We start from the raw sequence: 13,267 nt of genomic DNA on the forward strand, positions 1-13,267 counted from the left end.
AAAAGTACTAAAATGTTTGAAAATAGCAGATCTACAAGCTCACAACGTGTCGCGAAGCGACAAGTCGTGAGCTTGTGGATGGGCTATTTTCAAATAGCCTATGTATATAACAGGGCTAAAGTGGTTAATGTATGTTTCATAATATCATAATTTATATCTGAAAAGTAACTAGTAACTAAAGTTCTCAAATAATTGTAGTGGAGTAAAAGTACAATATTTGCCTCTGAGATGTAGTGGAGAAGTAAAAGTATTGGAAATTGGAAATACTCAAGTAAAGTATAAATACCTCAAAATGTTACTTAATTACAGTACTTAAGTAAATGTTACTTTCCACCACTGGCTACTTGTCTGTTCATTTAATCTTCTCTTCTTTGTTAGACTCCACAGAGTGCAACAGTTGTCCAGAGGACTTCTGGTCCAGTCCCCAGCGTGACCACTGTGTCCCTAAGAGCGTGGAGTTCCTCTCCTACCATGAGGGCCTGGGTATCTCCTTGACAACCATCTTATTGCTCGGTACACTTATCTCTGCCATCGTCATCGGTATATTCGTCTATCATCGAGACACACCCATGGTGCGCGCTAACAACTCAGAACTCAGTTTCCAACTTTTGCTGTCACTCAAACTATGTTTCTTGTGCTCACTTCTGTTCATCGGCCGTCCCAGACTCTGGACTTGTCAGCTGAGGCATGCAGTATTTGGGGTCAGCTTTGTGCTGTGTGTCTCGTGTATCCTGGTAAAGACTATGGTGGTGTTGGCTGTGTTCAAGGCCTCCAAGCCTGGGGGTGCAGATATTATGAAGTGGTTTGGTCCTATGCAGCAGAGAGGAACAGTTCTGGCTCTTACTTCCATCCAGGCAATAATCTGCACAGCCTGGCTTGTGTCTGCCTCACCAACTCCTCATAAGAACACACAATACCACAGTGATAAGATAGTCTATGAGTGTGACGTGGGATCAACAGTTGGTTTTGCAGTGTTACTAGGTTATATTGGTTTACTGGCACTCCTCAGCTTCGTCCTAGCATTCATGGCAAGGAATCTTCCAGACAACTTCAATGAGGCCAAGTTAATCACTTTCAGCATGTTGATCTTCTGTGCTGTGTGGGTAGCCTTCATACCAGCATATATCAGCTCTCCAGGCAAATATGCAGATGTAGTGGAGGTATTTGCTATTTTAGCATCTAGTTATGGCCTTTTGGTGGCACTGTTTGGACCAAAGTGTTATATAATTCTTTTGAAACCTGAGAGAAACACTAAGAAGTCCATCATGAGTCGAGGTGCCATCAAGATATAGTAGATACAAGTAAATAAAGATAAAGGCAACAAAAATGTATATGTTTCAACTTTCTGTCTGATTTTACAACAATACATGTGTATGGATATATTTGATTGCTGATAACTTTGTACTGTATAGTAGATTCAGTTTTCTACCAGATTAAAGTAAAAGTAGTAATCCAGTCATACTGTAGACACAAACTATAATGAAGATAAGTTTGTGAAGAAGTTGATTAGCTTCACACAGGCAAGATTTGGTGACTTTAGAACTATATAGTTACAAATATTAGCTGCTCTTCATCCTCTGTGGGTCAGAGACACTATCCCTGTACTGCAGGTAGATGTCAACAGGTGACTGTGGCCAGAAAAATAAGGCAGTGATGGGGACTCGAGTTTGAGACTCGACTCAAGTCTCACTCGAGTCGCCATGCATGCGACTTGAGACTTGACTCGGACTCGCTCCTCAAAGACTCGAGACTCGACTCGTACTCGAGCTCAAAGAATTGTGAACAATCATAAAAGTGTTTTATGTTGTATTTGACGCATCACTGAATGACTTGCCTGACATCATTGTCCTTTCCTTGTCTTGCGCAACGGAATCTCTGGTGCGTGCTGCCATCCGCCTTCAGTCTCTGCAGGGTAAACATGGTGAGCACAACAGCTGCTGTGTGGTGCCTTTCATAACGTTTAACCCATTCAAATCGGAAAGACATCTGTGTCATTTTAGATTTTAGCATTGGCTATTCAAAAATAGCAGATATCCAAGCTATACGAGCTTGTACATCTGCTATTTTTGAATATTTTCGAAAAATCTTGAAAGTTTGTAGAGGCATTTGTAGAATCGACCTCAGGTCTTAATGGGTTCATTATACAAACTTCAAATTTTCTTAATATTTTGATAAAATGATCGGATCATCCGTGAGTGTACATGTTTTAAACATCGGGTGTTCATGTTGCGCTGTGCATTTTTCATTTCGGGTTGGGTATGTGGATCATGATAACTGTATTTCAGCCTTTGGCTACATAATATACAAACAATAATTAAAATACATTGAAAAGAATAAACAAACAAAATATGAACAGGACTGACACTTATTTATTTATCCATCGTACGATGGATACTATTTTCAAAATGTTTCAAAAATATTTTTACTTTACCTATTAGGCGGCCAGGGCACCTGGGAAACAGAAGTTCCTGGTCCTAGCCCGGGCAATGTGTCCAGGTGTCCCTGAGCAAGGCACTTAAGCCCCTAAATGCCCCCCTCCCATGCAGGATCAATTATTTACACTACTAGTTCCCGTCTCCTACCGGCTAATGTATCCGGTATGATACACAAAGTAGATTATTTGTGTCTCCTACCGGATACACAAGGCTTCATGGGGTGTGCAATTCATAGAAAATAAGTCATTTTTTGGGTGAACTCCTCCTTTAATTGTTATTACTTTTACTTAAAAAAATGCAACACTTTGTAAGCTTTTAGATTGGCTATTTTCAAATAGTCAATGTATATAGGGTATATTTGGGTATAAATGCACATTTGTATGCTTCACTGCAGATTCTAATTCGGTGGTGCTATGGTTGGTCAATGATGCTGTATTTAAAATAGGTCACGTAGACTTAGGAGTAAATTAAACAAAGAGAAAGCCACAAAGTGACTGACTATACATCGTAAAAGTGACATAGAAAATACAAAGAGCACAGGCCTTTTATTTATATAGTGTGGTGTTTTTATGGAGGGTGAACGCCTCTTGCTCTCTGTTCTGCCTGCTTTAACTCTGTCCTAACATTACACACAGAGTGACCAGAGGAAATTTAATTAATAAAATAATAAAAAATAATAGATTTGGAGATCAAACCACCAAACCATAAAAATAAGGGAACCAGGAGACCTGGTACTGCCAGACCCCTAGTGGTTGAAATCTGAATGGCCGGACTTCGCATGACGCGTGTGCAGAGGAAAAGAGGGACAGACCGACCGACCGACCGACAAAACCTCATGTAGGCCGATCCCCTGGATCTGGCAATAATGTCTAAAACAATACATACTGTAACAGGCAGTGAGGCAGTGAGCAAAACAGTACAGACATGAATAACAACACAGAGATTTAGAAGAGAAAAAATCAACTAAAAGCAAGAGTGAAGAAATATGTCTTGAGCTGTGCTTTAAAACTGTCCACAGAGGGTGCCTGTCTTATGTGTAATGGGAGTGATAGAGTTAATCTTGATTGATCATAATTTGTCTAGTGTCATATACCTGCTTTAAATGTCAAATTAATATAATGCTGTCATATTGGCCTAATTCAGACATGTACTCTATTCTGCTATTTCTCTGTCTATGCAAGGTCAAACTAGCTACCGGCTTTCTGTGGCAATCTGTTGTTTTGAGAACACTGTATCTTGGTGTTCTTCCCTACGCTAACAATTCCTTCAGCGCCACTGAAGTCACCACTGACCAGTGACCAGTCAGACCCGAGGTCAACGTGTTGTTCGAGACATGTGGACGCTGTTTGTTCAAAGATAAACTGTCACACCATCATCATCATCTTCATCATCTACCATCATCATCCTCATCTGACGACGACGTAATCATCACTATCCACCAATGGCAGCATTACACCTCCGACGGCTGGACGCTCGATGTATCTTCAATGATGTCATATGTTTATGTTACCGGACGCTGTTAAAGTCCAGGGCTTTCTCTGTTTAACGGGAGAGAGACATGACCGATGATGCGTGAACACCTGGTGATACTGTAACCTTATTCTCTCTCTGTCTGAATACAAGATATTTCACTACATCCATGGCTGCCTGTGTTCTGAGTCTGTTTTTTCTTTGTCGCCTTTCATGAAAGTTACCGGTACTTATATAAATACTTATGTGATGTTTCGCCATGCATTGGTATATATATATGGTTGATAAGGAAAAATAACAGCTCTATCAGGGAGTTTATTCCAAGCCGTCGGACCGTAGAAGCAGAATGCTGCTTTGCCGTGTTTCTTATATGACATTTCAGGCACTTCGAGTAGGCCTGCAATAGAAGACCTGAGGGGGCGGTTTGGAGCACTTTTCTGAAGCTCAGAATCAAACTAAAAAATCAACTATATTGTCACATTCCAGGTTTACAGGTGTAAAGAGATGGGTGGGAAAACCTTTTGTGCAAGCTCCATTGTTGTCTCCGCCAGGCCGGATGGCCGAAGGCTGGAGACTATGTTTTCGCTCGCCACGGAAGAAACTCCACCTCAAAGCTTTCAAATCGGCCTGAGACAGAGACAGAGACAGAGACAGAGACAGAGACAGAGATAGAGATAGAGATAGAGATAGAGATAGAAACAGAAACAGAAACAGAGACAGAACAATGACAGAAGACAGAGACAGAGACAAAAACTAAGACAGAGACAGAGACAGAAACAGAAACAGAAACAGAGAGAGAGAAATCAGAAAGAAAACAGAACATGGCACTCAGTTGGTACTCGGGCAGGTCTGGACAGGTTTTAAATGCCCACAGGTTTTCTTTACGTGCTCGTGGCAATCGTGTGCTCCTTACTGTCAGAACCTGATTAAATGCCGGTTGATATGTATATTATGCCAGGGGCAGACCTAGTGTAGCGGTTAGAGCAAATGCCTTTCGTGTGGATGGTAGAGGGTTTGAACCCTGTCTGGAGTCGATGTTAGCAAGGGCACACGGTCGCAACAGGTTCCTAACTCAAATCAAATGGGTTCACTTCAGATCTGAGCCAAGTATCCTGAGGAGGCACATCTGAAGCCTGTCCTGGACAGTGGGTTTAATTTACCTTCTCTGTTTGTGGAGCTACCTGTTAGATTCTGAAGCTCAGCTAAGGGACTGTCATTTGGTCTTTTGGGAGCGGAGCTGGTGAGATGAAGATGCCTCAGGCTTCACACATGTTTTCCCTCACACCTCAGCCACCTAACAACAACAATCCTAATCCTCCACTATTACATGTTTTCCTCCTCAGTTCCCACTGGAACTGGACTGTTGCATCATGTGCCTCCTAAGGCAGTGTTTCTCGTGTTAAAGCCCACCAAATTGATACGTCTTAGGCCGCGGACCCCCATTTGAAATGATGTTGTGCTATGGGCCCCCATAAGAGAATATTTGTCAAGATTGTTCTACATTTTTTAACTTTCTTCCAAAAGCTCACAAACGCATCACATTGCAACACGTTGTGAGCTTGTAGATCAGCTATTTTTGAATAGCCAAAATATAAAACAGTGCTTATATGTTTAAACTGTTCCTCGGTTTGCTCGGGACCCCCTGGAACAGAGAAACCCTGTCTTAACCCCTTAAGACCTGAGGCCGATTTTACAAATGCCTTCGAAATCCTAACAGTTTTCTGAAAAACCTATGTTGCTACAAGTCATTGCTGTCGGGCAGAAACCTCCTATCTCCATATTCTAAGTTATTGTGTTTTTTCATAAATTAACGGCCCTACTTGATCATACTACAGCATCACATAAACGCATCAAAAGCAGCAGATCTAAAAGCTACTTTTGCTCTTTTTCAATGTGAATCCTTAAAAGTAACAGTTTTGGACATATGAGGTTTCCACCCGACAGGGATAATTTGTAGAATCGGCCTCAAGTCTTAATGGGTTAAGACATTGAAGCCACTTGAGAACTTGGCCAGAGACTGTCACTCAGGTGCTCCTATCAGCTCTACTGTCATTAACCCTGACCTTGGGATATCAATTTTATCCAATCAGGAGAGAGAAATTGGAAGTGATGACACAAAGAAATGAGCAGACAAAACTGAAACACTATCAAGAGAGACAGGGAGACCCCTGTTACTGAACAAAACACTATAACAATGATTACTATCAGAATATAATTCTTTATATCACTTACGCTACCTTTATTTGGAGCACTAAGTCTGTGAGGAAGATAGCTTTGCGCTTTCATAGCTGGTTCTATTTCAATACTCCGCTCCAGGTCTCGCTATGGGAGAGTATTTTCTTGATACACTTCCAGACAAGGTCCTTTTTGGCTGGATTCTGATTCGCTCCTCTGACCTGGAGGTCCTGCCCTCCGCCTATATAGTCAGGGGGCGGATCTTCACTCGTTCCTTCGTTTCCTCTTCTCGTCTGAAGCAGAGCGTTTTTCCCTCCGTTCGCCGGAGCTTTGTTATCTTGACTAGGTTTCAACAGGCCAGGATTTGACTTCTGTGACTGAGAGACACTAACAGATCACGATGTTTCTGACTTCTACCCTAAGTGCTAAAACACACGTTTCTTTCTAACCCTAACCCTTTATTACGTTTTAGCTTCGACCGCTAACAGGTTAGCTTGCTAACTCCAGCTTAGCCTAGTAGCACTCGTTAGCACGTAAGCTAACGAGTGACTCACGAGCGATAGCCGTTAGGCCTGTCCACGCTGCAGCTCGGTTAGCCCGCGGCTAATCTTGATTCCGCGTGTTGCGGCCTGCTAGCCACCAAGGCTAGCTCGACGGGAAACTCGTGGTTGGCAACAAAACCTTCCTCGAAGTTTACCCGGCGGTGAGTCAAGGCCCAGAGCCGACCTCAATTCCCACGCCTTGACGAACCCCAGAGGCCAAGCTATAGAGCATGGCGTCTGGAACCAGGTGTAGGACCCGATCCAACACCGCCACCTCCCTGCCAAAGCACTGCGAAAGATGCAACGGTGAGATGCCAGGCCCAGACAAAGCACACCATGTGTGATTTGTCTGGGCCTCACTCACGCGGAGTGGGGGCAGCTTGAGGGGGAGGACTTCTGTCTGGTCTGCGGAGACACAGACATGAAGGTCCTCCGCCAAAGGCTGCAAAATTTCCCCACTCACCACCCCCAGACCCTCCGCTGGAGGTCGCTCCGTGCTCCATCCCCGGCCCTGAGTTGGGGCTGCACGGTGGGAGCGGCTGAGCCGCTGAACGAGGAGGACATGCTGCAACGTATCTTTGACCCATACGAGGACGAAGCCATGGATGAATACGAGTGAGACGCCCAAGTCTCCCTCGATTCCCTGGAGGAGGAGGACGACATGCTCTCCCCTTCCTACAGCAGAGCCTCCCTTCCATCCACGCAGCGGTCAAACATTGCAAAGCCGCTTCCAGCGGCTGAGCCTGGCCTGGAGCTCGATGAAGCTAGCATGCACAAACTACTCCACCGAGCGGCGGACTGCTTGGGCAAGATTTCCCCCGTCCAGATGAGGGGACCACGCCGCAGGCCTCCCTCCTCGACGGCATTGGAGGGGCCAGGACAAAGCAGACGACAATGGACCTTATTCCCCTTATGCTCATCACTTTGGAGGCCCTTCACAAGTCATGGAAGAAGCCATACTCCTCACCCATCCTGCCTCTTAACACTCGCATGACTAGCCGGTCAATCTGGACGATTTTGAGAATTTAAAGTGGATTATCTTCTCTCAGGAAGCTCCGAGGAAATTCCCCTTTCATGACTTTTCCTAACTATTTGATTCAAATCATCTCTGTTTTTTCTTTTTCTGAAACGTATTATAAATATGAAATTAGCCCCATATATACCATCCCAGTCGTTATATTTCGGCTAATTTGACCGCTCTCCCCCTCTCTCCCCCAGGGAAGAGCAGTTGACACCTCGAGACCCCCCGCCGACCGGCCCGCAGACCAGCAGAGAACTGCTGCGCAGCGAGTCTATGTTGCCATGTCTGCTTATTATAAGCGACTTTGGGCTTGTTTTTCACGTCTTTCTATTATTATTATTATTATAATTATATATATAATTACATTATAATGGTAATAATTTTCTACTCCACTAAGCTCAGAGGCAAATCTTGTACTTTTACTCCACTACAATTATTTGAAAACTTTAGTTACTAGTTACTTTGCAGATATAAATATCTTTTCATACTTGCTTAGATTAGAGCTTCATGCATGTCCTTTTGTAAAAGATTTTTTATTAGGTAAATATTTATATAGAAAGATCTAACCAGGGACTGGGGTTGCAAATTAGCCTCGGCTATAAACCCCATTTACAATGCAAGGATTTCATGTTTTTAATACTTGACTCATTGTTTTTGTATTGTCCCTGTCAAATAAACATAAATAATTATAACTAGAGGTCTGGGCACCCTACGGGCACCCTGTTTTATGCTTGAAGATCAGATATTTTGCGCAGGATTGAGCACATGTGTGAAGCATACCGATGTGTTTGCTACAGATCGTGCTGTTTTATAATGCTGTGTCAACAGATCTGATCTACAAGCATAGGGCTCGTCAGGCAGCGACTGTTTTATGTTTGTAGATCAGATATTTAGCGCAGGAGTAGAGCAGGAATGAGCACATTTGTGGAACATAGCGATGTGTTCACTGACAGGGAGGAGGAGAGGAGACGCTTTTGTCAGCAACGTGGACAGCTGATAGAATGAGACGCTTTACGCTCAGGCAATACTGTGAATAGTATTATTATGTATAATAATAATATTGGTTTGCCAAGAGATATCCATGTGTTTTGGACAATGGAGATAGTCACGTAATTAGACAGTGGCTTCAGCGTTCAAATAGGCTATCCATGTTTCCCTCAAGAGTTTAATGTACTGCTACAGATCGAGCTGTTTTATACGCTTTTTTAATAAAGATTTTACATACAGAATCTGTAGTTATCATTACAAGTTAGCCTATTTTATAATGTTTCTGCCTGCCTACAACAACATATGTGAACTCACTGACTGAGCAGAGTGCAATTGAAATGTTAATAGCTATTTAAAAGACAATGGAACCCCCACTGCGTGGGGGAGAAGGTGTTGGCTCGTCTGGAGCACAGAGGGGAGACAGTGACCAATAGAATAGCTGGAAAAACTGTATTTTTGATCCCCAAATCAGGCAGTGTATGGGATGATGAAACCCCAGTCATGGGAGTGTTAAAGGCCTCGAATGCCTGAGGGAGCAGGAAGAAGGGCTGAGTAATATCCCACAGATGGAGATGGCCATGGCAGCCCAACTTCTCTGCCCTCAACAGAAAGGCCTGCACAGTCCTGGGCGCAGGAGTGCGCACCCTGAATTCCTCCGTGCTCCTGGGGGCATCGACCACGCAGCTCTTCAAAGCCGCGAAGGACAAGCCCTCGCAGGAGCAGATGCAGGAGCTGTGCCGTCTGAGCGACGAGTCCCTACAACTCACTGCAGGGGCCCTGTCCGCCATCGGCCGCTCCATGGCGTTTCTCGTCACCACGGAAAGGGCCAGGTGGCTGGACCACTCACGCCTCTCCGAGGCGGAAAGGATCGGCGTCTTGGACCAACCCGTGAAACAGGAGGGTCTCCCGTGAAACAGGAGGGATGCTGGGGACACCATCGCCATCCTGACTGCCAACAGGAAGTCTAAACAGGAGCAGGGAGAGGCCCTGAGGGCCTCCATCCCCACAAAGACTTCACGTTTCGCCACGCCTACACATCGACGAGCCCCGACACCAGCGCAACGTGGTACCAGGCCGCGGCACTCAGAGTCACCTGCCATCCCTGTCAGCAGATCCGGAGGCCACAGAGGCCAGAAGGCCCCAGGGGCTCGCCTCAGGAGCAAGGTTGCAAGACCACTCATAAGAGCGAACGCGGTAGATGACAGCAGCAATAGCTGCTCAGAAGACAGGAGGTGGCGGTGGACGGCGCCACCTCCCACGTTTTGTCCCATGTTCTGGGAGCCTGGCTGGGCGGTTGCACACGGTGCACACGCTCCTCCATCAGGCCATACGGTCAGAACTTTGCACATTCAACCTTTACATACTAGATCATTCATAAACTGTTAGTTAATGAGTTATTAATGACTTGTTAATCATTTGTTAATAGTTAGTTAAGGATTAATAACAATGTAGATCATTTATAAACCATTAGTTAATGAGTTTTTAATGTCTTGTTAAATGTTTGTTAACATCTAGTTAAGGAGTTGTAACCATTATTTATGTTCAAAGGATTATGAACAAGCCATTAGTAAAACACTTACTAATGGCTAGTTAAGTATTTGTTAATAGTTAATATATGTTATTGGGTAGTTTTTCTAAAGTTGCAACAACATAGTTATAAATCATTAGCATACATGTAGTAAATATTTAACACGTTATTAACAAGTCATTAACTAATAGTTTGTGAGTAATATATCAATTATCTATAAGGGATAGTTATACCTCCTTAACTAACTGTTAACAAATATTAACAAAACATTAGTAACTCATTAACTAATGGTTTATAAATGATCTATTAACTAGTTATAAGGCATTTATAAGACATATTTATAAATAATCAGCATACAGTTAATAAGTCAGTTAACTAATACTCTGTGAGTGATCTATTAACAAATGCTTAACAAGTCATTAATAGCTCATCATTAACTAACAGTTTATGAATGATCTATTAACTACTTATAATGAATAGTTATTCTAAAGTGTTACCCAAAAGGAAAACATTTCTGGGCTCAAGACATTTCCAGTAATATTATTTGTAATGGAGACTCCACCATACCTCTCTACTGCAGGGGTCTTCAACGTTTTCAAGCCAAGGACCCCCTAGCTGAGAGAGAGATGAAGCAGGGAGATTCAACTTTTTTTTGTTTACGTGGTCTGCTCTTTTTTCCCCTCTACACCTATACCTCTTTGCCAAAAATAGCCGATCTACAAGCTCACAACGCCTCGCAGCGCGAGGCGTTGTGGGCTTGTAGATCAGCTATTTTTGGCAAAAGTTCTCCTCAGAAAAGGGATGCTAAGGTTCAAGTGGTTATGGTAAAAAAAAGATCATATCACACAAAGATTTGGCGGACCCCCTGTAGTAACTCTGAGGACCCCCCAGGGGTCCCGGACCCCCTGTTGAAGACCCCTGCTCTACTGTATACCTCAAGAATAGTTGGAAAGAAGAATGGCTGTTAACATGGCTTTTATTTGGGGTTCAAAGGAATGCATGTTCAAACTGAACTCAAGTGTGTGTTGGACATTGTACTGCAACTGAAAGACCAAAGGTTCAAACCCCACATAGCCAGTGCTTCCTACTGAGGTTCAGTTGAGCGAGGCACTCTACCTTTTGTTCAGGATAAGAACCATCAGACAAACGACTGACATGTAAAGTGAACGTACTCTCAAACTATACCCAGTGTAATTCATATGATATAATACATAAACACAACTAGGTCAACAGCCACATGTTCAAAACAAATAAAACAAAGACATTAAAATACATTCATATTTTGTATCATAACAAATATTTATGCAGACCAAATAAACATTTGATCTAACATGAAACAGTCCATTCAATATGTTTTTCTTCCCCCCAATACAAACTAATAGGAGATATAAACTACAAGCTGCCTGGTTTTCAGTCATTATCCACAATATGGTTGAGCGGAGTCCCTCAGGTCCTTTCTGTTTTCTGTTATTGTGGGGAAAGCTTTCGCTGAAAATAGCAGATCGACAAGCTGAAAAGATGATATCCGCATGGTATACAAAGCGCTCCTCCACTGAACATAAAGCTTTTCTGCGGACACCGCGGCCCTGACACGGTTCTAGAATGACTAACTGTAGGTTCTAGAAAGTCTAGATCCTAGAGCCGAGATTTTACATTCTAGGGTCTAGAACACTGTTTCCCAAACACCGAGTCGGGACCCATTTGTGGGTAACGGACCAATTTTTATGGTTTCCTATATTTCAAAAATATACGTTATTATTTCAAAAGATTTCCAAACAAATAAAAACAAATGACAATTCCATAAAAACAAATTTAACTAAAAATAAAAATAATCGAATAAATAAATACAAAAATCTAAGAAATTCCATAAAAGGTTAAAACTAATAAAAAGTAGTGAAAATAGCCGATCTACAAGCTCGCGACACGTCACATTGCGACGTTTGGTGAGTTTGCAGATCGACTATTTTCACTAATTTGGGTCCCGGGAAGACATCACATGGGTCTCGAGCTAAAATGTTTGGGAACCACTGGTCTAGAAGGTCTAGGTTTGAGGTCTACCTCCAGGGTGGACCAAACGGAACCTCGTGACCTGATTCCAGAGTCTCTGGGTTCTACGTGAGGACAGGACGGAGGACACGTCAGAGACAAAGTCAAATCGTCGCCATCAAAGTCCCCTGAGCTTCTACAAGCCTCTAAAAAGGACCTATGACGTTCTAAGGAGGCCGTAGAATGTTCCAGGAACTTCAAGGAGGTTGTAAAAAGCTTTGTGGGATGTTCTAGGAGGTTCCGGGGCGTTCTAGAAGATCTCCTCCTCTTCAGCCTCACATCCGTACTCTGAGAACAAGAACATGATAAACTCATTGAACCAAACCGTTCATTTAACCCATTAACTCTCTGCCTGCCAGAGTTTTTTCAGAACAGTCTGTAGCCTCTGCCAGGGTTTTGCCATGATTTTGGTACCTGTTCGCGTAGCCACAGATTTTTTTCCTCCAGTATGATTGATCCCCAGATGGTTTCTAATCACAGATGAGATTCAGGTGTGGTTTCACAAATGTCAACGAGGTCATTTTGACCTCGTTGACATGTGTTGTTTGATGTTTCAATATAGCTCAAAACCAGTAGTTTTAAACCAAAAAACAAAGTGAATTGTTTGTCCGTTTGAATTTTAACATTGAAGTGAATGGAGCAGCAAATCTTCGAACATTTTTAGCTCCTAATCTGTTCGTAATTCGACAAGGGTTGAAATTATAAAAAAATACATTTTTTTTTTTTCTCCTTTTTTTCCATGACGTATATATACGTCTTTGGCGGACAACAGCTGATAATTAAAAGACGTATATATACGTCATTGGCAGCCATAGAGTTAAGACCGGGAAAGTATCTGTGTCATTTTTAGATTTCTTTGGCTATTCAAAAACAGCAGATATACAAGCATATATTAAAGCGAACATTTGTAACTCAAATCTTTGCTTCTGGGGATTCTACAAATGTCTTCTAAAAACGAATGTTTTGAAAAAAATATGTTGCCATAATCAGTGGTTACAAATGTCAAAAATATATATATTCAAAGATTTGCACAAATGTTCACGATTTTTCAAAAATAGCAGCT

The 13,267-nt window shown here is 42.7% G+C and overlaps 1 protein-coding gene across 3 annotated transcripts in view; it reads right to left on the reverse strand.

Annotated features, from left to right (window-relative positions):
* Positions 1 to 11,116: 11,116 nt before the first annotated feature.
* brf1b (BRF1 general transcription factor IIIB subunit b) overlaps positions 11,117 to 13,267 on the reverse strand; it is a 66,834-nt gene continuing 64,683 nt past the window's right edge. For all 3 annotated transcript variants that reach the window (XM_084082438.1, XM_084082440.1, XM_084082439.1), the window contains one exon: positions 11,117 to 12,492. In XM_084082438.1, coding sequence (XP_083938564.1) covers positions 12,455 to 12,492 — 38 coding nt within the window. In that variant the 3' untranslated portion in view covers positions 11,117 to 12,454. The remainder of the gene's footprint in view (positions 12,493 to 13,267) is intronic.

This window comes from Gymnoscopelus microlampas (genome assembly GCF_963454915.1).
Source record: "Gymnoscopelus microlampas genome assembly, chromosome: 16".
Taxonomy (NCBI): Eukaryota; Metazoa; Chordata; class Actinopteri; order Myctophiformes; family Myctophidae; genus Gymnoscopelus; species Gymnoscopelus microlampas.